Genomic DNA, 24977 nt, shown 5'->3' with positions numbered 1-24977 from the left:
GAGAAATGTCGTTAGAAAACTATATATGTTGCAAACTGTTTGCCCTATCAATATAGGGGTAAAATTCTGAAATAAATCCTTATCCTTTAGAAATTTCTTTTTAAATGTTAAAAAACAAAAGGGGAAACAGGTAAAAAAAATTACCGCTTCCATTGTTCCAAAAACCGGTAGTCAGAATGATTTTTTTTCTCCCCCGTTTTTTAGGGCTGCAGGTGCAGCATATGCACGTTCCCAGGCTAGGGGGTCCATCGGAGCTACAGCTGCAGGTCTATGTCACAGTCACAGCAATAGAGGATCCATGCCCGTCTGGGACCTCGTCGATACTAGTTGGGTTGGTTACCGGAGCCGCGGTGGGAACTTCCGTAGTCAGACCGATTTACATGAAATTGCGCCACATGATTCACGGGTGGCATGATGTTAGTTTTCAGATTTTTGCTTGGCATCCATTTTTGTGGTTGTCTGGCACACCCACAATAGCGTAAAAGCACGCTAAAAGCACGGACCGTTTTTCAAGTGGCAGTAGAGGCGGGCGCGTTATCACCGAGAAGAACATAAAACTCGAGGAGGTCGATTTTCAAAAACTAGACCAGGATTCAACCCAGACCTCATTTAAACACATATCTGGTGGCGACCGGATCCTTTTCGCAGCTCTACCCCACTAAGTGACAGTTTAAAATCACACGGCGGCTCCCGAGTGGGCAAGGCCGACGTCCAGGGGGCTCGCGAGGAGTCCTCGCCGGGGACCCGTCGGTGCGCCCTCCGTGATGACACGCAGGCGGCCTTGCTGTCGGGAGGCTCTCGTGTTTTGCGGACTGTGGTCTAGAAACCTGTTCATATGTATATTATTATTGGCACTAATTGGCACGCGTGTTGGCAGGCCGAGGAAAGAGCTGGAGGATTGACTGTTCGCGGAGGCTGAGCGGCTCTTCAGCGGTGACGGGGACCCCAGTGAGGGCCCCTTGCAGGGCCACGTAGAGGGGCTCTGCCTGCTTCGTGTTCCACGACGGTGGTGCCTGGAGGGCCGTGGGCCTCGCGAACGCCTCGCGAACGCCTGAGCACAGAACTGACTTTGCCGAGAAGGCGGGCACCGCCAGCCAAGGCACAGCCTCCCTGCCGTCTAAGCTCAGGCCCACGTCTAAACAGGGACATTTTCAATTCGTGGCATGCAGATCTTTATTCCTGCCACATAACATAGAACTCATGAACATAAGTGCGACTCAAAATACACACAGATCCAGAGAGAAGGGCTTGGGCCTTGCTCTATCTGAATGTCAGAACCAAACACGTGGAAGTCTTGGTTTAAAGGAATGCTGAAGATGGGCTGGGGGTCATGCGGGTGGCTTCTCCTGGGCCCAGAAGTGCTCTGTAGAGATGGATGGAGAGCTTTCTGAAGGTCATCAAAACAAGACTTCTTAAAAAAAAAAAAAAAAAAAAGAGCAAGATTTCTTTTATTATTTCCTGCAGATGTTCAGTTAATTGGAATATTATACATGTATGATGGATACGTACCAGGTGGGGTCTGTATGAAAAAAAAAAGTCCATTTACTTAATGTACTCTTGTGGGAGGCACTCTCTGGGGCCACCACCACAGCTCCTGGGACTGTGAAGCTGTTTTCTTTTTATTTATTTATTTATTTTTTTTGTCTTTTTGCTATTTCTTTGAGCCACTCCTGCGGCATATGGAGGTTCCCAGGCTAGGGGTCTAATCGGAGCTGTAGCTGCCAGCCTACGCCAGAGCCACAGCAACGCGGGATCCGAGCTGCGTCTGTGACCTACACCACAGCTCACGGCAACGCCGGATCCTTAACCCACTGAGCAAGGGCAGGGACCGAACCCACAACCTCATGGTTCCTAGTCGGATTCGTTAACCACTGCGCCACGACGGGAACTCCTGAAGCTGTTTTCTAATCACGCTCTGTGACTTTCGACACATCTTGGTCATCAGCAAAAGGCACTAAACTAACTTACATCAGGGAAAGTGGCTACTCTGTCATCCTTTTGTGGTTCATCTCTTTTTTCATTTGATGACGAAATATTTATTCTGCAGCTCTCACAGGCAACGTACTTTAGTAGAGTTTCATGGGGCCTTCCCTTCCGGTGGTTCTCCAAAGGCCAAGGAGAGGAGAGAGTTATGGAGAGAAGCTGTGTCTACAGGGGCTTTGGAGGTAACTGGAAAGTCCATGCCACAGTGAAAAGGTACAGCTGCTCCTCAAGGACCAACTGCAGGGCCCATGTTGCGAGATATTTTGTTTGGCCAAACCACATGGAAGAAACCAAACATGTCTGGGACCCATCATTTGCAGGCTCTGAACCAAAGGGATCTGGGGAAGCAAAGAGTTTGAAGATCCGGAATGAGAGTTATCCAAATTAGCCTATGAAGACAGAAGTGTCTCCCCAGCAGAGGGAACCACTCAAATGACAGATGGTGTTTGAAGCTCTTCTGGTGCTTTCTCATACCATCTCTTTGACCTTGACTTTGATTCTCATCTGTCAATCCCAAAGAGCAGTGACCATCCCAAGCTGGCCTACCTCACAGGGTCCTGTCAGAAAAAAGAAGGAAATGGACGAGAAATGGACCATAAACCTTTGATACCCCCAAAGGATGGTCCTTGGACAAGCAGCAGCAGCAGCAGCATCACCACTTGGGAACTTGTTAGAAATGCAGACTCTCAGCTCTACCCCAGGCCTATGGAAGAGGAATTATTTAACAAGATCCCTGGGGGATTCGCAGGCTCAAGAATGTTTGAGGGGCCCTGCTGTAAATTGCAAAAATGTTAATTAGGACCAACGTATTTAGCAAGCTACCCATGTCTGCCTGTGTTCCTAGGTGGACGTGGGTACCAGCTTTAGGAACAGATTACAACTTAGAGTGTTCGAGCTTCTCTCCTCTCCAGGGACCAAAAGGTGAAATACCCGTGGCTTAGACAATTGCTTCTAGTTATACTGGGAAGCACCCAGCAAGAGAAAAAGAAAAGGTGCTGATTCAAAGATTATCAGTTAATGAAAAGATAAGATGGCCCCGGGCCATGGGATCAGACAGGTCTCAGCTCAAATCCGCCAGTTAGTATTTAAGTGTGATCACAGGAAAGTTACTGAAACTTTCAGAGGCTCAGTTTCCTCACCCATAAAATAAGAATATACTAGTATTTACTTCATAATATCATCAGGAATATCAAATATTGTAACATATGTTAACACACTGAGGCCGTGGGATGACCTCCTGACCTCCCAGCCCTGTTGCGGGCACTTTATAAACACCGTGTGTTGTAATGGCCCATCTGAACTCAGAGATGGCTGAAATCAGTTGACTTTGGCATTCCTGGCTATCCCTAAATCCAAGCCAACAGCTTTTAGACGATATTTGCATTAGATATGAACCAGCTTCATATGTGTCATGCATAAGAGAAGAGCTTCCTTCAGTGTGGGGTTTGTTGCTTAATATTAAATCATTCATACAAGGAGCCAGTGGTATGTGTGCTGGGAGCTTCCGCAGAAGTGATGTGCAAACATCAACTGGCAAGTTATTAGGTCATTACCCATAATGATAATGTCTGCAATCTTCAAGAAATAAAGCAACCCACCATTTGAGAAAAAAGGTCTTTGTTGGAAGCCTTGGGCTTTGCGACGAGAGAGATGACTAATGCTCAAAGCAGAAGGTCTCCTAGAAAACATACTTTATATTCAGCTACCTAGAATTTCAGCCTGGCATGTGTTATTATTGGGAAATGTCCTGGTGACAATTTTAAAAAGCAGAGTGAGAAAATATTCATGGAGAAGGGTGAGGGGGGCCACTTCATAAGACTTCTGGTGGCTCCAGCTTAGAAATCATTATCCTTATGTTATCCTCATACCAAGAGAACATACATCAGGAGCAGGGAATAAAGCACAGTGAAACCAAACGGGGACAAAGACACTACACCGTAGGGCTGAGACTTGCCTATCAAATTAAGAGCTTTGGGCCTTGACTTTTCAACTGGTAGCAACTATTTTCAGCAAAATGTACATACTGATTTTCTATACATTTTCCCCCACATAGGGCTATATAAACACACTCACACATATATAGTTCTTTCCAAGATTGGAAAGTTTGAAGGGTTTTTGTGGCTTTTTTGCCAAGAAAGGGGACAGTGAATCATTGTCCAGAACGACCTTCAGAAAGTATATGAAGCCGATGCACCATCTGTATTTTTTCAGACATATATTCCCATTTTACTTGAAATAACATCATTAGCCCAGCCATCCCACAGAGCTGGAAGGTGATCTTGTTTCCTCCTTGCCTGGCTTGAAGTCAAACATCTTTTCTTTTTTTTGGCAAATGCTGCTTCTTTCTCTGAAATATTTCATGCAGATAATGGATAATGACCACTTCTCATTGCCTTTTCTCGAAAACGTCTAACTGCATTAGCCAAGAACGGACAACTTTTAACCTGCTTCTTTTGCTAAGTTCATGGCTGTGACCACTTCCCATTAAGAAAGAAAGAGAGAGAGAAGCAAGCTCACTGTTCCTTCAGAGAAGCTAAATTGGCCCTGTCAGAAAGCGATCTGGCCTTTGCTTTTCTGGTGAAAAGGCTTTGCTATTTCTAGAATCACAGAAGCCCAAGGTGGAGGGACCTTTCACGTCGTACAAGCAGTTACTCAGTCAGGCAAAATTTCGCTGCCCTGGGATTCTTCAATTCTACCATGGAGGGCTCAGACACCAGACCGTCCAGCCCTTCTTCATGTTGGATTCTCTGCCAGCGTGATCACGGTGACCATGGCTTTGAGGACCTGGTGTATTGAATTTCCTTCCCATTCCCAGGAGGTGAGCAGGGTTTCCACACTCTTCTCAAACCCTACAGTTTGGCTTTTGTTCATTTGCCATGAGGCAAACCAAGAACTCATCCCCTCAAAAAAACATAAAGACTTATTCTCTTAACTTGCCTTTGCAGCTCAGGGTGAATGAGTTTATCAGCCAGTTTCTACAGAAGAACAAGTTGCCCCAGGAGCCAGCTGAGTCAGCATTGCCCTCTAAGCCAGTGGTTCTCCACTGGGACTGCATCTGTGCATCTGGACAAGATCTGGAGCTGTCTTCGGTTGTTACCACTGGAGACAAGGTGCTACTGGGAACCAGTGGGTGGGGAGGCCAGGGATGCTGCTAAACACCCTACCATGCACAGGACGGCCCCCCACAACAAAGACATATTCAGTCCCAAGGGTCAATAACTGAGAAATGCTGTAAAGTCAAGGTCAGCTATGGCCTTGGGAACTGGCAACGAGGAAGGGCAATACTCGCCTTCTTTCTAGTTGTCAGTGAAGCAGGGAACTCTCTGTGTTATTAAAGGAGAAGAGAGAAGAAAGCACACATAGCACCCTCAAAAGTGGTATAACAGGGAATTAAAGAGCATGAGGCCTGGAGCAAGCCTGCCCAGGTTCAAATCCCCCTTCTGCCACATTTGTCTTTGGAGCAAACTCACAGCCTCGATGGGTCGGTCTCAAGGTCTTTATCTATAAATTAGAGATAATAACAGTACCTGCCTCAAAGATGACTGGGAGACTTGAGCTGACTAGAAAGAACTCAGTATTATCAGAACGCCTGGTAACATTAAGCACTCAGTGCACGTTCCCTTTTATTGGTATTATAGGAACAAAGACATAGTCATGAACAGCCACGTTTTGAAGCTAGATTTCTCAGGATTTCTAGTATTTACTCCTTCAAGTGTTGGCTGAAAACAAAACAAAACAAAACAAAAGAACCGTCAGGATCCTAGCATTATTCTCAATCAATTCCTTCTGGATTCATTTAAATCCCCTTATCAGATTGCCTATTTTTATACTACAAGAAACAAACAAACAAAAAAGTTGATGATGAAAGGGATTAGCATTTCTAAATAATGCCGGTAAACGCCATCAAATAAATCCTGACCTATTTCAGTTCTTAATTAACTAGGTTAGCTTTTACAGGAGGCAACTTATATAAAACAGCAAGACTGATCGGAGGCCAAACCCATGCTGGACAGTTGGATGAAGCAGTTCTTGGAAATGACCCAAATTCTGGGAGATACAGAGGTCTTCGATCTTTTTGAATCGACAGTTTGAATAATCTAATGGAAAATTCCCTGGGGTTTTCTGCCCCTTTGATGTCAAGTTTAGGGCTTTTCAAGGTTTGTCATCTTTTCTCTGCCCCTTCCTCTAAAGGAGATGGATAAATGGGACATGTCTTGAGTTCACTAGTTAGCAAAGCCCTTCCCCACTTAAAGCACCACACTGGTCATTCTCCCAGGAGAAGAAAGCAGGCGGGGACACCGATCTAGGGATCTGATGTTCTCCCAGGCAGAGCACAGACACATGGCTTAGAACACAGCCACTGCCTGCCTTGTCCTCGATATTCTTTCTGACCTTTTAGAATTTGTTTTTTCCTGTTTTAGGTATTTCCTTCTCCTTTCAGAATCTTCTCATGTTAGTTTTCTGCCAGCTTCCAAAATACTTTCATGAAAGCTGAATCCTCCTAAAAAGTAATAATATATGCATATTTTTTCTTGAAAAAAAAAAAAAAAACGGGGGGGGGGGCAGTGTTCCGCTAATGGGTTAGTTAATTTGCTTCTCAGTGTAAAAGATCTTTTTTCTTTTCCTGGGCAAATAATAAGAAGATGACCCAGAGGTTTCAGACCTGGAGGATGATTAGGCCTGGGTCGAATTATTACAAAAGGATCTTTAGTTGCAGCCTCTAAAACCTTTGACTGACTATTAGGAGATGATAAAAGGAACTAGATGTTGTACCTAAAGAGAGCTGCAAAGAGGACATTGATTGCCCTTCCAGGTCTTGTTAATTTTTTGTTACTCATAAACATTGAAGTTGGCTAATTCTTGGGCAGTGCCGAAATCCCCCCAACCTATTAAGTATGGGGGGATATTGGCACCACCAGGTCTATGTGTAGGCCGATTTGTCTAAGCCAATCACCTTCAAACAGTGGCTTGTTTATAGATAATTCAGGGGTAACCTAAGCCAATAGGTGGTCAGAATGCTGACCATCAAATAAGTGATGGTTTGACTCGATGGTTAAAAAAAGTAAGTCTCTTCCTTTCCTTTTCCCTGTTCTTATACATAAAGATACAGACTCATGGACCATTAACAATTTGTTTAGCATGAGGGAAGGCAGCCTGAAGACTCAGCCAATACACAGGGCACAGAGCCTACAATACCGGAACAAAGTCCTAGCCTTGATCAAATTCTACCTGAAGCTTGACTATCTTTAGACTTTGAAATTTCATGAGCAAATAATCCCCTTTACGGCTTATGATGGTCTAAGGGTTGGGGTTATTTGTAACTGAGGGCTTTATGGTATATCTATCAGTCTATGCACATTTCTTAGTTTTGTGCAGCTGTTATTTTATAAAGTGGATAATTTTTATCAACATGTACATGTTAGTCTTGCAGGATAAACATTGTTTTGTTCCTTGGTGTGTGTATTCTTTAGCTCCTAATAATTATGGTGGGAAAAGATTATCATTTCTTTGTTTGTTTGTTTGACACAGTATAAGCCAATCTCCTTTTGCTAGTCTGCTCATTAATTATCCATGATGCAAAAGGTCGATGCTGTAAAATTTGGGCCTGGTGTTCATAGTCAAGCACCTTACCCGTGGTTACTTTCATACCGGCTATTTCAAATGCTGAGCTCACTTTACATACCATCTTCCCCTTGAGAACTTCTCCAAGACCCCCAAATAGAGTCTTCCTTTCACTGTGATCCATACGACTTTATCCAGATCTGCCAGTGGACAAACCAAATTGTGATTCTCGATCTTACCTCCCAGATAGGAAGCTCCTTAATTTGTTTTATTTTGTTTTTTGTTTGTTTTTGTTTTTGTTTTTTTTTTTTTGGTTGCACCTGTGCCATATGGAAGTTCCTCCTGGGCCAGGGATTGAACTTGCACCAGTGTGGTGACCAGAGCCACAGCAGTGACAACACCAGGTCCTTAACCAGCTGCACCACGAGGGGGACTCTGGTAAACTCTTCAAGGGCAAGAAGGCTACTGGTGTTTATCTTCCCATTCCCAGCCCCACAAGTTTTGGCACATAGTAAGGACTCCGTCAATGCCCTTCTCTCTCCTTGCCTGTTGTGTATTCTATGACTTTACATAGGATCTTACACATAGTTAGCACTTGAGAATCTTGCTTAAATGGAACGGCAGAGACAATGTTAACTCCAGAAGGGTCCCAGCCCCCATGTGGACACCGACTTATAGACACACGTGTGCTCCCACCCCTTCTCCTTAGTGACACCCAGTTTATGCTTGACTCAGCCGGGGGTGGTTTTGCTCCCTGGGGACATCTGCAATGTCTAGAAACATGTTGGTTGTCACTGCTAGGGAGGTGGGGGTGCTGTGGCATCTAGGGAGTAGAGGCCAGGGATGCTGCTAAACATCCTCCAGTGCATAGGACAGCGCCCCATGACCAAGAATGATCCAGCCCAGATGGCAATAATGCCAAGGCTGGAAGGCCTGCATTAGAAATCTTTCTCCCCAGTTTGAACCAAGCCCCGTGGATCCTGGAGCTTATCTGTCTCGGTCATTGCTGCACGCTCATTGCCAAGCATAGCTTTTGAGGTGACTTTTGCCAAAAGCTCTTGAGGCTTTGGTTGGAGTGTCACTCACTCCCCACTGGTGGGAGTGCCCTGCTCTTGCTAATCATTCCCTCTGCTGTTGCAATTTAGTTAACAGGTGAAATCCCTCCCTCGTCAGATACTAAAGTAGGTAGTGTAGCTGATTTTATTTTTTAAGGCATATGATCAATTTGGAACTGATGTAAGAATAACATTGTCAGGTCCAGGAGGAATAAATCTGCTCTCTTCCAGGCACATTGGGAAGAAGCCAACAGGACATAGATTCTGGTCATTGGGAGATTAATTTAATGAGACTCCAGTGCATCTGGACTATTTTCCAACAAACATAATCCAGATAACATGTGTGTATGTATTTAAATACCTGATATTTGTTTAGAGAACAGAGAAGTGAAAGGAAAACATGAGAACTTTCTCTTTTCTTTCCCTTTGTGGCATTTCATCATTGTTTAGTATAGGCCTGTGACCCCAGCTTGGCCAATCAGACTTTTGCTCCAGCTGAATTTGAATTCTGACCCCACAGCTCAAGGATGGAAAATGGTTGGAATGGTTACAACTTGACCAGAGCATCAAGAAGAGATGGCCCCTTGAGTCTGTCTCGGTGATTCTCAGAGGCCTGCTGGCTCCTCCCCTTTCAGTGAGCTAGTCTGTACTTCTTCCAGCAAGTTCTTTGTTTTGACTTGAGTTAGTCAGAGATAATACTTGTTGCTTGCAAACAAAGATCCCACTGTCTAATGGATGGTGCTCAATACATACCTTGAGCCAAAGAATGAATTTGCACTAACTCTAACAGAATGGTTTCTTTGCATGTAGAATAAAACAAGCTCAGACTCTTGGTGGCCTTGCCTGGCATTCAGTAGAAGGTAGTTTAAATGTTCATAGGCAAATGGGCAGACCATGAAGCAATGCTAATAAGAGCATCCTCTTTCTAGAAACCAAGGATTTCCCTCCAAAGCCAAAGTCCCCTCCATCCAGATGCACATGCCTCCATGGAGCCTAGCTCTATGTATGGGTCTGCCCTGAAAAGGCTTTTTACAAACATATCATCCCCGGTGATTTGAATGTACCCGTCTAGAGCATGTTTCCAGCACTCAGAGTCTATTGTGTCAATAATCTGCATGTTTAAGAGTCCCCACATGCTCATTGAGACAATAGATAGAGCTGGTATAGTCTACTGGGTCAAAAATCTGCTTTAAATAGTCTATATACACAGTCGGTTGAGTAAATAACAGCACTTTCAAAAAGCCCCTAAATATATAACAGCATGATAAATCGCATCAGCTCCTGAAGATGCAGGCTCGCTACTGCTGATCAGGAAAATGATGTGTGCTTTAACAAGCCACTTACAAATGAGCTCATCTTTTCCAGCTGTGGGAGCGTTATCTTCTCCGCTATATTTTTCACATATAGAGAAAAGGAACCCAGACACACATGTAGAGGGTAGAGGTGTATACATATGTTCAGCCTCATCCTGCAAGAGTAAATTGGGTTGGAGCCAGTGGTCCAGATGGAGACAGTCAAGGTGTCAAGGCCAGAGAGCAAGGTTCTCCTTACTTGGGTCTGGAGAATGCTCTCGTCACTCAGCTGCAGGTGATTCAGAGTTAGGCTGGGCCCCAAATGCACAAAAACAGTTCTGCTTAAATCAGTTAGAAGCATTGATTTCGAGACCTCCGTCTGACCTCATCTTGCTGGGAAGAAGACCCTTGTATACCACTTCATTAGAACCCTGTGTGCCTATAAGCTGCATCTATGTGTACCGTGTTCTATTAGTCACCGCTTAGGACATGCTTCACATGCACGGTTTTATTTTAGCCTCACGCTCCACCGGTGGGGGTGATATTAGTAGTTCCACTTTTAAAGGCAGAGGAATCTGAGGCTCAGAGAAGGGAAACAACTTCCCTGAGATCACATACCCACAGGGTGGTAGCCCTCACTTTGAGTTGAGCGCCCGAGGCTCCACAGCCACTGCCCTCTCCTGGTTGTGTGTTCCAGCTCACACGCACGTTCATGCCCATTTCCAACGGTGCCCTGCTTTGTTTGGGTGTAGGTGTGTACGGTCCAGGTGTGTGTGTTTCTGTTACAGTGCAATCCACATTCCTTCACAAATCTTGCATTTTTGCAACACCTTGCATTAAAATAATGGCACTTATCTTGGCACTGGCGACCAATTCAAAACCAAGCAAGTAGGTATCCAGAACATAATGAAACAAAGCCATATCAAAAATACTAGCCCAGCTAAAAAACACCTGTTACATTCATCATAAATAAAGTGATGCTATAGCAAATAAAGGACTTGACTTTGTAAACGAAGACGTGATGGTAGTTGGGTAGGAAGGTGTTTAAGGAGGTGGTGAGATTGTGGGGTTATAGATAGGTTGAAATTTTAAAAAAGTGAGGAGAGGTGGTAATTAAGACTTCCAAGGCCCACCATCTGAGCCAGGAGGAAGTCAATGGGATTTGTACGAACTGCCTGCCTTCTCCGTGGCTTCCGGCACTCAGCTGTTAGTGAACTTCACACTTGGCTGCAGTTACTAAACAATAACATGTTGGAAAAACTCACATGTGAATGGATGTGACGTCCTCATGATACTCCTATCATCGACTGATTTACCAATCAGGAAGGAGCTTATTTGCTTGACGGAAATAGGAGCCGTAACAGAACAGACTCTATTTTATCTTTCATCTTAAAGACCTTTCATGTTCCACTAACTCAGTTACTAAAATCCTGGGCACTTCACCAATAAAATCTTAGCGTTGAATTAATTACCCAAGCCAACCAACCTAAAATAAAGATTATAAATCTAAATATCTTCCAGGCTACAGAATTAGCAGCTTCTGAAATCTCGTGTTTCTTGGGGAGGTATAAGAAAGAGCTGCCTTGTACTTCTTCAAACTTCTGCCGTGTGCCTGACACAGCGCAAAGTGTTCGGAATGCATTTTATTTTGGCAACAACCCTGTGAGGTAGGCATTCTGACCACCTGCGAGGTGAGGAGTCTGAGGCTAACAGGAGAGATACAAGAGGGTCTCTGGAAGAAATGAGCAGAGGCAGATATGAACCCAAGCCCAGAGACTTGGCTTCCACTTCGAGAGTCTGCAATGGGGCAGTAAGTTAGGAAGCACAAGTCTGAGGGGATGGACGGTGAAAAACGGTCTCAATCCTTGCTGCGACAGTCAATTCTTAACACTCTTAGCCATCAGCATGAAAGATACATCGGATCACGTCACTTCCCTGCTCAACCCGCCCCAGGGGAAATTCATCTTACTCACAGAGAAAGCCAAGCTTCTCCCCACGGCCCCAGACTGATGCGCCTGTTTACCTTCCATTCTGTCGCTACCCCGCCTTCTCAATCCTCTCTCTCTTCCCGGGTTTTCTGCTCCAGCCAGGCCGGCCCCTTTGCTGCTTCTCAATCAAGCCGGGAATGCTCCCAGCTGAGGCCTTTGCGCTGCTGTTTTCTCTGCGCTTTTCCTCAACCTCCTGTAAGTCTGGGCTTAAAAATAATGTCCTAATGAAGCTCATCCGATCGCCTTGCATGATTGCAACTGGCCTCTCCCCTCTCTCGGGCGCCGATTCTCTACCTCGATCAACGTTTTCCCCTGCCACAGCTCTCACCACCTGACAGTGTAGAATCGACTTCTTGGGGCTTTTATTTTTTTTTCCACTTTTTTTTTTTTTTAAAAGTTAGAGTTGATGTACAATGTTGTGCCAATTTCTGCTGTGCACAAAGTGACCCGGTCATACATTTTTTTTTAATCATCCCTTACCATGTTCTTTCCCAAGAGGTTGGATGTCATTTCCTGTGCCGTACAGCAGGACCTCATTGCCCATCCATTCTAAATGTAAGTTTGCATCTACTAACCCCAAACTCCCTGTCCATCCCGCTCCCTCCCCTCTCCCCCTTGGTAACCACGAGTCTGTTCTCTATGTCTATGAGTCTTTTTCTATTCTGTAGATAGATGTGTTTGTGCCATATTTTAGATTCCAGATATAAGGGGTAGCACATGGTATTTGTCTTTCTCTTTCTGACCTACTTCACTTAGTTTGAGAATCTCTAGTTGCATCTGTGTTGCTGCAAATGGCATTATTTCATTCTTTTTTATGGCTAAGTAGTATTCCATTTTATATATGTACCACATCTTATGAATCCATTCTTCTATTGATGGACATTTTGGTTGTTTCCATGTTTTGGCTGTTGTGAGTGGTGCTGCAATGATCATAGGGGCGTAACTTTTTGAATTGCAGTTTTGTCCAGATGTATGCCCAGGAGTGGGATTGCTGGGTCATATATAGTAGTTCCATATTTAGTTTTCTGAGGAAACTCTGTACTGTTTTCCATAGTGGTTGTACCAATGTACATACAATTGACTTCCTTATTATGTCTCTTGTTTATTGCGATCTTTCTTTGTTGGTTTGTAGGCTCCATCAGAGCTGGGATCTTGGTCTGGGGGGCTGGATGCTGCAGGGTAAGCACTTAGAGGTGGTGCCTGGCACAGAGAAGGTGCTCAGTAAGTAGTCACTGAATGAATCAACAGCTATTTAAAGAACCTCATGGTAACGGGCCAGGACCTGCCATCTAGCACAGGGAAATCTACTCAATATTCTGTAATAACCTCCATGGGAAAAATGAATGGATATATGTTAATGCATAAGTGGTTCATTTTGCTGTACACCTTAAACTCATACAGCACCGTAAGTCAACTATACTCCAATAAAATAAAAAAATTAATAAAAATAAAGAACCTCATACGTTTTTCTTCTCTGCCATCCTGTCTCTCATCTCCTTCGTAAAGAACCATGTAGATTTTTAGCTCGGCAAAGTCAGCAAAACCGATCACTCACCAGACCCATTCTGGGTTACTCTGGGTTTAGACCTACGTTCTATTCTCGGGTCAGTCGTGGCCCCCAGGACCCTGCTTCCCAGACTTCCAGCATTTGCTCAGTAGGCTAGCCTTTTAAAAATCAAATCGGGTTCTATACCCAGAAACACAAAAATACCTGCTGTAAAGTTAGAGATGACTCTTAATTGGAAAAATACCTGATGGGTCTATGCTTTCAGCTGGTTTGGACCCATCACCACACAGGTATGTTGAATATGTTTCCTAGGCCAGGCATTTAAAAACTGAACTACTTGGAAGAAAATTCCCAAGCGTGTTCTTTTATTGCATCCATATTCCTGGGCCTATGACACGCAGTCCCTGGTTCCGGGATGCTTGGGGGTTGTGATGTAAATAAACTCTTCTATGTCGGCATAAAAGACGGATAACCTGTTTATTTGATAAACTGTGGATTTACACTGAGGAGTCTCTCTCTGACTGGAAGTCCCTCCTTGATCTCTAGAGCGGCAAGAAATGGGCCTGCCCACGTGAAGGAGTAGACCAATTCATTGTTTGAGACGAGAAAGATCCCAGCTCTATCACTTACTAGCTGTGCGTTCTTGGGCAATGAAGCTTTACAGTTTCCTCATCTGTAAACTGGGGATTATTATGGTACCAACCCAATATGGCTGTTGAAAGGCTTTTAATGAGAAAATGCTACTTTTTCTTTATTTTTCTTCCTCCTTACTCAACTTTCCAGTTTTTGTATAAAGATCCTTGGAGGCTCTTTTCTGGGCCCCTGATAAAGTAGGCAGCCCCTCTTTTAACAGTCGTATGGGATTTTTCTCTTGTGGTTCCCATCAAACCTGCACTCAAATAATTATACATATAATTGTTAAATCCTGGACTCCTGTCATTTAAACTCTGCCAGGGTTGGGACTTCATCCATTACTATATCTTCAGCATTTTTTTCAGAGCTTAGAGCATAGCACACACTTTACAAATAGCATTTCATTGATGCTAAGACCTTTCTTTTCTATTTCAACATCTCAGAAATTAGGGTGCATTTTACAGTCAGTGGAATCTAAAAATGGCTGCCAGGGGCAGTTGGAAGCTACTGTAGAAATGCCTTAATTTATTTTGCTTATCTTTTCCTTTTTATATAAACATAAGGGTGTCAACTTATAAAGATCTTTTAAAAAATAAGTCTAAAAGAGTCTCTCAGTAAGTATTAAATAGAAATTCTAAGTGATAGGAAGAAAGCAGTGGGTCATGGCTTAATTATAAGCATCTTTCTTATTGGTACAGCTATAAGCAGTGCAGTTTAGTGAATGGCCTCAGATTAAATGTAGTCACTGTTGAACAGATGAAAAAGGTCAAAGAGCTTTACACAGTGCTTGGCACATAGAAACTCCTCAATAAATTACTGTGTTATTATTGTGATTATTTTTATCTGGCTGATTCAGCATTTAAAACAACACTCACGATTTTACTTAATGGTTTGGATTTCTCTGCCATATAGATCTCGGTTTTTATAGAAATGTTCAACAGTGGAATCTTTTGATTAGGTAACGTCAGCCTCAGCTAGAAATGTAATCTTTGCTGCAATTATGATTTATCGTTTTCTCCTGATTACAGGCTGCTTGGAACCCAATCTTAGCAGTCTGGGTGCCCTCGTTTCCACAAAGCCTGGAACAGGGCAGGCTCAATAAATGTTAGATGACTGATTTAAAAAGCCTAAATGTGTGAATTGCCGGAGATGAGGTCTAAAGGGAGATTAGAGTGAGAGATCCAGCATGGTCTTTGTTTTGCAGGGAGGAAGCCAGAAACGTTGCTCAGCATCGGCAAGGGCTCAATAATGTTTCATTTGTTTGTTTGCCCTCCAGCACCAATTCTCAGGGATTCACCACACATTATTAAAATATTCAAGAGCATTTAATTGAACTTTCACATTGTAAAGCTTCCCATTCCTTAACGGATGGGTGAGAAGCAAATAGCAAGTGAATGTGGTATTTCTCTGAATTTTCCCGGAGAGGTTGCTGATCCTTTCTGAATTGGGAAATTTCTTAGCCCAGGAAAGTGGACTTACACCAGGCGCATGGTAGGTGCTCAATAAACATGTGCTGAATGACTAAGGACGAGGATCAGGATCATTGCCAAGACCGGGACTATGCCACTGACTCTTCTACCATGTGTTCCGCCCACAGCTTTGCGTCTAGCCCCCCTAGAGACGCCACTGCACACCCACAGCAGGGCTCAAACACTCTTCAAGGGCTGGGTTTGGTTGCTTTTGAGGACATCTCTTGGCGTGACCACCTCAAAATACTAGTGTTGGTTTTGTAGATAACCCAAGAAGAATAGCTCTTCAATAAGCCAATTCATCTATTGCCAGCTGAAGTCAAATCACTTTACGGCAGATTCTTTCTGAAGGGGTGCATGGATTGATTTACAAGTGCAGCTAGTTAGAAAGACATTCAGTGATTTGTATATGCAGGATGTCAAGAATGCCCTATATTCTCCCTCCCGTCATCATATGAATGATATCCTCTCAACTGTTTATTCTGTTTGTTTTAGCCAAACATAAATAGACTGCAGACATGTCTGGGGCTGAAGGCACTTGCAGAAAATAAGCTTCTTCAACTCTAGATACACTGACAATGGAGACAAAGTGAAGTTGCTGCTTCCTTGACAAATACCCTCCTTCTCTCAAGAAAGCAAAGCAGACAGAACGTCCAGCTTCTCCATGCTTGAAGGAGACGTGCCGTTAAGGACTTTCAAAACCACTTTTTACTTTCAATCTCTATGATTCATTTAATTTTAATCTCCTTGACTGTTTGTAGAAACTTGAAAATATTCTCTCTTTTATTGATTTTGTTCCCTTTCATTTAGCCATAATTCCACCTCCGCTTCCAACTGTTTACAGAAGACAGGGCACCGTGTCTCCATCCCGCTGGGTCCCCTGTGCATGTGGGCACCTCGTTCACCTGCTCTGTGCCACCCACAGAGGAAACAGGCATTTCCTTCCAGCTGTGACTGTAGTGTCCATGCAGGTCTGTGCCTCGTATGGACACAGCTACCCCTGGGTGGCTGCTTTGCTGATGTGGACGGATATTTCAGGGAAGGCAGAGGGGAGAGGAGGGGAAAGAAAACCCCTATCCCTCAAATAACCAATTAGGGAATCTACTCCTGGGGAGGCGATCCGATCACAACTCTGAATTATATATACTGTTCTTCTTTTCTTTCCATTTTTTTTTGCTTTTTTAGGGCCGCATTCATGGTTCTCAGGCCAGGGGTTAAATCAGGGCTGCAGCTGCCAGCCTACACCACAGCCACAGCAACAGCAACACAGGAGCTGAGCCATGCCTGTGACCTACACCACAGCTCACAGAAACACTGGATCCTTAAACCACAGAACAAGGCCAGGGATAGAACCTGGATTCTAATGGATGCTAGTTGGGTTCGTTACTGCTGAATCACAGCAGGAACTCCTGATTATATGTACTGTCAAGTTATTTCTGTTATAGTGGTTCTATTGAATGTGGGGTTTGCTTGTGTCCACTTTTAGCACCATATGAGGAGGTATCAGCAGTAAATGCAAGTATAAAGAAAGTGAATGAATGAACAATGAATTCGTCCAGGCTTGGTCCTGAGATGACAGAGAGATTGGAATTTCAGTTCCTTCTTCCTTCCTCCCTCCCTCCCTCTCTCTCTCTTTCTTTCTCAATCCCATTGGTCCCACTTGCTTCATTTTTTCCAGGTTGAAAGGTGGAAAAGAGTGCCACTCCCAAGGAGGTAGGCTGACGGGGCTCAAAATACTCCTAGCCTCTCATGAAATAATTAATTATCTAATCTGAAAAGCTGAGCACCTACTGTGTGCCTTGGGCTGGGTGCCCAAGAGACAGGGCTTCAAAGACGCTCTAGCTGTTCTAACCTCGTGGAGATTAGAACTTTGCAGGCAACCTTCAATGAATTATATATAACCTTGCCACTTATTAACTAGGTGTATGCTAAATCCTCTGCCTTTGAATGACTTATAACAAAGGGTGGGTTGGGCATGTAAAAGCATATTGAGTCAGAATGAGTAAATGGCCGATGGCTGGGTGGTGTCAGTGGAGTTTCTGTTTGAAAAGTTGTGCCAAGTGAGCCAGAGCAGAGGTGAGGTACCAGGTCCACAGAGTCTCTCGAGGGGAAGATACCTGCAGGAAACGGCGACTGAAGTCACTCTGGGGAGGGTTCATTATGGTCACTGGGCTCTCGGACAGACAATGCCGCTCACACCAGTGCCACCCAGCCCAGGTTTTAAGCCCTCGGGTCCGATGCTGAAGGTTTGCGTTTTTAAGAAGATGCTCTACTTCCTGTTTCCACAGGGGACTCAAAAAGCAAAGGTGCAGATAGTGCCCGGGCTCCCGTTATAGGTCAACACTGTTCTAGAAAATCAGCCTGAAGAGCCATCCTGTGGGATCCCTATCTGGAGAGTCCCCTTGTTATACTGCTTATTGAAACAGAATGAGCGACCCCCCGTTCTGTCCTAGTGGAGGCAAATGCCCACATCATTAGAGCACTGATCTTAGTCAGGGGGAGTGGGGGGGGGGCAATTTTGTCCCCCCAGGGGACATGCGGCAACGTCTGGAGACATTATAGCTGTCACAACAGCAGAGGGGTTGTCACTGCCATTTGGTAGAGGCCAGAGATGCTGCTAAACATCCCACCAGGCACAGGACAGCCCCCCGTGACAAAGAAATCCCAATGCCAAGAGTGCTGAGGTTGAGAAATCCTGCTTGCGAGAGCATTTCACTGCTTATAGGTCCTAAAAGACTATTCTATCACTTCGAAAAATAATAAACCTCAGCAGTTATAATTTACAACCTTACTGGAAAACACAGGGATAAATATGAGCTCTAGCCCTGAATTTTGTGAAGTTCAATGCAAACAGCTTTAGCTGGAAAAAGTCAATTACAGATGATTTTTTTTTTTTTTTCTCATTCATGGTGCCCTTTCATTGATGTTGGGAGGGCGACACAAACTACAGGCTTTCAGAGGCACAGAATTCTGAGTTAAGCTTCCCAAGATCAGGTTTATTGTCATACACTCTCTTCCCCTTCTCTCCCTCTAAGTGTGTGTGTGTGGGGGGGGGGGGGTAAGGGGAGAGTCCATCTCCACATCGAAATATCTAAAGCAATACAAGCAACTGATCAGAATCAAAAGGAAAAAAAAATTCCACTCTTTAGAATTATAAAGCTCAGCAGTCTGCTAGATACCTGGCACCATTTGAGACGAACTTTGTTTTTATAAAGTATACCACAGTAAAGCTTTGAAACTTCAGTTTGTTAAAAAAAAGAAAAAAAGAAAGAAAAGAAAAAAAAATGGAAGAAGGAAAGAAAGAAAAATGAGGAAAAAATACTGTAACAGCCTTACTCCCTTTGAAGTCACTCCTGATATAGCTCTGAACAGATCCATTCAAGTTCAACTAACATCAGACAAATGTTTAGTGTATCAGAGGAAGCCACAAAAGCAAGGATTTCATCAATATTTCACAACAGCCTCAGGGAAACTGTAGATTGCAATGCTGTAGGGCAGCTAATGGAATTACACACAAGGGTTTTGTACATTTAAAATAAGCAGCTACTAAAAAAAAATTACCCTTCAGTTTGATAGAAACTGTATAAAACTGCAGATAGGAAACAATTAAATCGCTCCCAACATTTATCCATGTCACTCTGATAGGTCATTTAATAACAGGTATTACTCTGTGTGTTTTCCACCCCTCCCCCCGTCAGGCAATAATAAAGATTAACATTTATGAAAAGAAACATAAAATATAGCACAGTCAGATGAATAATTAAAGACAGTTTTGAAGAACGCTTGCCATTGTGCGCCAAAGAAGTCTTTTCCACAGTCACAAGATATGTTTACATACAAAATATAATTATAAATCGTCAGAGGCTGCAAGGGAGACCCACTGACCCTTGTTTGTTTTGATGTTAAAAAATAACTTTGAAGTATTTCCTAGGAACGCGTGGGTTCCCCCGCATCTCAGGATCTCATACATATATTATTATCTGGTGAGACTCAGGATGCTGAGCCACTGGCTTTCTCTTTTGTAAGATTTACAGAGGTAGACCCAGAGCTTGCAAAATTCTACTCACTAAGCTGGCGTGAGATCAGCGTTTTCTCCCCTAAAGTCCTTTGTTGGAGTCAAACATTCTGCATATGAAAGCAAACTGCATTTTCGAAACTGATACTTCTGTGACCACAAAACCTCACCTGCCTTTTCTCACCCTTGGAGAGTCAATTCCCTAAACAATGACCCTGCTGTTTGTTCACCTCTCACAGGAGGAGGCGTTTGCAGACACCTTTGGGTCAGCAGTTCTCAACGGGGTGATTCTGCACTCCAGGGGACATATGGCAATATCTGGGGGGCACTGCTGTCTCCCACTGTTACTGGCATTCAGCAGGATGTACCTAGGAAGCTGCTAAACGCCCTGCAATGCACGGCGCCCCAGTCCCCAAGAAAGAGTGATCTGGCCCCAAGTGGAGGACTGCTGAGGCTGAGATGGCTGTTCTAAGCCACTGGAACACCCGAGCTTTAGTACAATAATACAATAGCCTTGTTAATACGGTGTGTTAACGTCTCAACCCTTCCCTGGTTTCACACACGTCTTAGCTTCTAAGTGAAACATACAATGCCAAATCCTCTGGGAAAGACAGTGAGAATTTGACAGGCTAACTGACCACAGACTATTCTACTTAAAAGAAGAGATTTATATGTATATATATAAAATACATAGTATACGTTATATGTATATATTATATATAAAATACATACATACATGTACAGACATACATATATACACGGACATATACACACACGCACATACAATAATAGTCACTATTATCTGGGCGCATAACCTGTGAGAGGGCTTTGCATACAGTATCCCATCTTATCTTTACAATTCTGGAGTGGAAATATTTTACGGTACCCTTCTTATAGATAAGGGGACATTGCTTAAGGTCATGGTCAGAGTGTGGCTATGACAAGCCTGAGACCCAACCCTAGGCTTGTCACTGGTGCTGCCATGGCCGCTGGGCTTCTTTGCAGCTAAGCTGAGAGTGAGTGTGTGTTTGCCGTCATGCCAGCCTGCAAACACCTCTTCCCTTGCCTCTGCCAGGAAGAAGTAAAAGGACCCACAGGGGGAAGGGAGGAGAACACAGCTCACTTCAGAGAAGTTTGGAGTTAAAGAGAAAGGCAGCCAGGCAGTAGGAGCAGGAAGCTGCCAAAGGGGCAGGTACACAGGCAGGGCAGTTTGTGTGTGTGTGTGTGTGTGGGTGGGTGTGTGTGATTTGCTTTTAGAGGGAGGGTGTATAAGCCTACGTGCAGAGGGACAGGGGGAACTATGGCAGGTCAAGTAAAGATGAAGCCAAAGGAGACAGAGAGAGGGAGGGGGAGGGCGGAGCATATGCAGAAGCAGGTGGGTATGTCCGTTCATCAGAAGAAATGCATTTTTAATTCTGTGCCAGCAAGTCAGGAGGAATGGCTGTGGGAAGAGTGGAGAAACTGAGCTGGAGAGGCAATCTGGGACGCCTCAAGAGCCACAGTGACATGGGGAGGCAGGCCATGGCCGTGGAAACGGGCTGGAACTTTGCAGGGCCCGGTGGAGGCGGGAAGTGGGACAAAGAGGAATCCAGGTGGGCCCAGCTGGGCCTGCGAGGAACTGGCCCTCCAGGCAGCCTCCCCAGCCAGCCGCACTCTCTCAGTTGCCTGCCAGGAGAGAGGGGGCAGCCCACCTGCCTCGTCCTTCCCTCCTGCTTCTCCAGCAGAGTCCTTCCCAGTTTGAGGAAAAGCCCGTGGCTGGTTTGCATCTGAGACGGGTAGAGCTGGAAAGCCATTTAGGATTAGCAGGAACCTCAATAAATTGAGAGCATTCACCCTGTCTGAAGGCTATGCATTCAAATTTACTAACACTTTGCAGGTTGACCAAAGCTGGGAGTTTAAATCTATTCCGTGAGCCATCTATTTCAAAACCCGGCTTTGCATCCTTTTTAAGATTATGTGTGTAGGTGTATGCATACACTGTATCATAGATGCATATTTATATTTCAAGAATGTTTTTATTACATGTTACAATTTTGTAGTAGTACATGTACTTTAGTACAAATGGAATTCTACCATCCATACTGCTGGAATAGAATTTTTCATCTACATTCCAAATAACATAAAGTGGAGTGAATTTAAACCTATTCCTTCTTCTTTTATAATTTAAAGTTTGCACTGCACTCAACATCATTAATTAGTAGAGAAATGCAAATCAAAACTACTATGAGGTACCACCTCACACCAGTCAGAGTGGCTACCATTAATAAGTCTACAAATAACAAATGCTGGAGGGGGTGTGGAGAAAAGGGAACCCTCCTGCACTATTGGTGGGAACGTAAACTGGTACCACCACTACGGAACACAGTATGGAGGTACCTCAGAGAACTAAATATAGAACTATCATATGATCCAGCAATCCCATGCTTGGGCATATTACTGGACAAAACTACAATTCAAAAAGACACAGGCACCCCTATGTTCACTGCAGCACTATTCACAATAGCCAAGATATGGAAACAACCTAAATGTCCATCGACAGATGAATGGATTAAGAAGATATGGTACATATATACAATGGAATACTACTCAGCCATAAAAAGGACAAAATAATGCCATTTGCAGCAACATGGATGGAACTAGAGATTCTCATACTAAGTGAACTAAGTCCGAAAGAGAAAGACAAATACCATATGATATCCCTTATATCTAGAATCTATTCTATGGCACAAATGAACCTTTCCACAGAAAAGAAACAAACTCATGGACTTGGAGAGCAGATTTGTGGTTGCCCGGGGGAAGATGGATGGGGAGGGAGTGGGATGGACAGGGAGTTTGGGGTTAGTGGATGCAAACTATTGCATTTGGAGTGGATAAGCAATGAGGTCCTGCTGAATAGCACAGGGAACTATATCCAATTACTTGTAATGGGATATGATGGAAGATAATATGAGATAAAGACTGTATATATATGTATAATTGGGTCACTTTGCTGTACAGCAGAAATTGACAGAACTTTGTAAATCAACTATAATAAAAAATGTAAAGAATAAAGTTTGCACCAACCAGGCCACTTTTCCATTGATTAAAAATTTGTTTAGCAGCAGCTGTGACACCACAGAAAGAGACTTGGGTTTGGAATTGGGACAAGTGGATTGAAGTCTCTATTACTAAGCCACACAATTTTAGGAAAATGACTTGGTATCCTGAGTTTCTCTTTAAATAAAACATGGCTACAAATAGTTGCCAGAGCAGGGCTGTGAAGATTTCAAGGATTAAATGACGTAACCTAATAAAATGCTTTGCAGTCTCTATGGTGTTAAATCAGTGTGATGGCTGTGTGGCTATTAGCATCCCATCCGCAAGCTTTTGTCAGGACTCAGCTCTCTACCTTAATGGGTCAATCAATCAATCACTCAATATTTATTGAGAGCCTACTATGTACAAGACCCTGGGGACCTGCGATGGGCTCCCATCAATAGAAGTCGACACTGCAGGACAATTAGCACGCCTATTTTGACTTGACCCGGGGTTGGTGTAGTACCAGAATGGGCCCCACACATAGGAACGGGTGAGTGAGAAGAGAAAGTCAGGGACAAGAGTGGGTCTGCTTGCAATAGCCTCTTGCTGCCTTCAAAGTTCAACAGAAGAAGGGGATTTCAATGGGGATTGGCAATCTACGCCTCTCAGGCCAAGTCTGACCTGCCACCTGCTTTTGCAAATGAAATTATACTGGAGCATAGCCACACCCATTCATTTACTTCTGGCTGCTCTTGTGCTGCAATGGCAGAGTTGAATAAATGCAACAGAAACCACAGGGCTTGCAAAGGTAAGTCTCTACTTTCTAGCCCTTTAAACAAGAAGTTCGCCAACCCCTATTTAAGCAATCTCATGAATAATTAACCACCACTAATTTTTTTTTTTTGTCTTTATAGAGAAAAAAAACCTCCATCATATGGAGGTTCCCAGGCTAGGGGTCAAATCAGAGCTGTAGCCACTGGCCTACGCCACAGCAACGCCAGATCTGAGCTGCGTCTTCGACCTACACCACAGTTCATGGCAACTCAGGATCCTTAACCCACTGAGCGAGGCCAGGGATCGAACTTGTATCCTCATGGATACTAGTCAGATTCGTTTCTGCTGAGCCATGATGGGAACACTGTCGCCAATTCTCAATGCACGAATGCAATGATAACAGCCAGGCTTCAAATTCTTAGTGTGAATTGGAGAATACACTAGCATTTTACATATATTTTCACATCACAGCATCAAAACAACGCCATAAGAACAGTACTGTTATTATTCCTATTTTGTAGATGAGGAAACTGTCTCAGAGAAGTTATGTAACTTGCCCAGGTTGCACAGCTAGTAGGTATGATTTGATTCCAGCTTTGTCTCATTCTAGAGCCTGTTTTCTCAATCGCAATGTCAGAGTTGGGCCAAGTTCAGTCTCTTGTGTGCCAACTCAAAGTTCATGTTCATGTTCACATCCTCTTTACCATTCTCTGCCTTTTTTCCTCGAATTGTCCCTGTATGTGTTCCTTTAGCTGTATCCCGAGAAATTATATACAAATAGCTTGAATTGGATGTAAAGTATATAGTATATATATATTTTAACTTTTTTGGAGATAATTGTAGATCCACATGTGGTTGTAGGAAAGAATACAGAGAGACCTCATGCACTCTTCTCCCAGTGTCCCCACAGACACGGCCGGGGCGTTGATACAAGGCACCAACCTTTTCAAGATTCCACCGGTTTTACCTCCACTCGCGTGCGTGCAGTTTTACCAAGTGCAGACTCGTGTGGTCTTCACTACAGTCAAAATGGAGAAGAATCCTGTGCCACCCTTCATAGTGACAGCCACCCCACCCCATCAACTCCTAATCTCTTTCCCATCTCTATAATTTTGTCATTAACAGTAATGTCATATAAATGGAGTGGGGAAACTTTTGAGGTGGACTTTTTTCACTCAGCATTTTTTTTTTTTTTTTTTTTTAGGGCCGCACCCATGGCACATGGAGGTTCCCAGGCTAGGGATCGAATCAGAGCTATAGCTGCCAGCCTACGCCACAGCCACAGCAATGCCAGATCCGAGCCACATCTGTGACCTACACCACAGCTCACGGCAATGCCGGATCCTCGACCCACTGAGCGAGGCCAGGAATCGAACCTGCAACCTCATGGTTCCTAGTTGGATTCGTTTCTGCTGAGCCATGATGGGAACTCCTCGCTCAGCATGATTCTTGTCGTATATTTTTAAATTCACCCTGAAGTATCTATATAACTTTTAGAAGTTAAAACAAAGAAGCTCATTGATGCTAAAGTTATCTCGAGTGCCACCAGTGGTACCCATACCATACTTCTATAAGCTGTAATAACACCTGATAGACAAATAGACAGATGGATAATGCAGCCATACTCTCTAGATCAGTGCTGCTCAATAAAACTTTGCAATGATAGAAATGTGAATGCCGG

The 24977-nt window shown here is 43.9% G+C and overlaps 1 protein-coding gene across 31 annotated transcripts in view; it reads right to left on the bottom strand.

Moving 5' to 3' along the window:
* TSHZ2 (teashirt zinc finger homeobox 2) overlaps positions 1-24977 on the bottom strand; it is a 1034366-nt gene that overhangs the window by 194126 nt on the left and 815263 nt on the right. For 2 of the 31 annotated variants that reach the window (XM_085002602.1, XM_085002603.1), the window contains exon 1: positions 11866-11942. Coding sequence is in view for 2 of the 4 variants with exons in the window: in XM_085002578.1 (XP_084858704.1) it covers positions 11916-11922 (7 nt within the window). In the remaining 2 variants the exon portion in view is untranslated. 31 annotated transcript variants of the gene reach the window in all.

The sequence above is a fragment of the Sus scrofa genome, chromosome 17, assembly GCF_054392235.1.
Source record: "Sus scrofa isolate SSC_HxYL_T2T_F1_AM1 chromosome 17, Sscrofa_HxYL_maternal_Yorkshire_Landrace_v2.0, whole genome shotgun sequence".
Lineage (NCBI taxonomy): Eukaryota > Metazoa > Chordata > Mammalia > Artiodactyla > Suidae > Sus > Sus scrofa.
The sequence above is the reverse complement of the archived record's forward strand: the minus strand, read 5'-3'. Positions and strand labels throughout refer to the sequence as shown.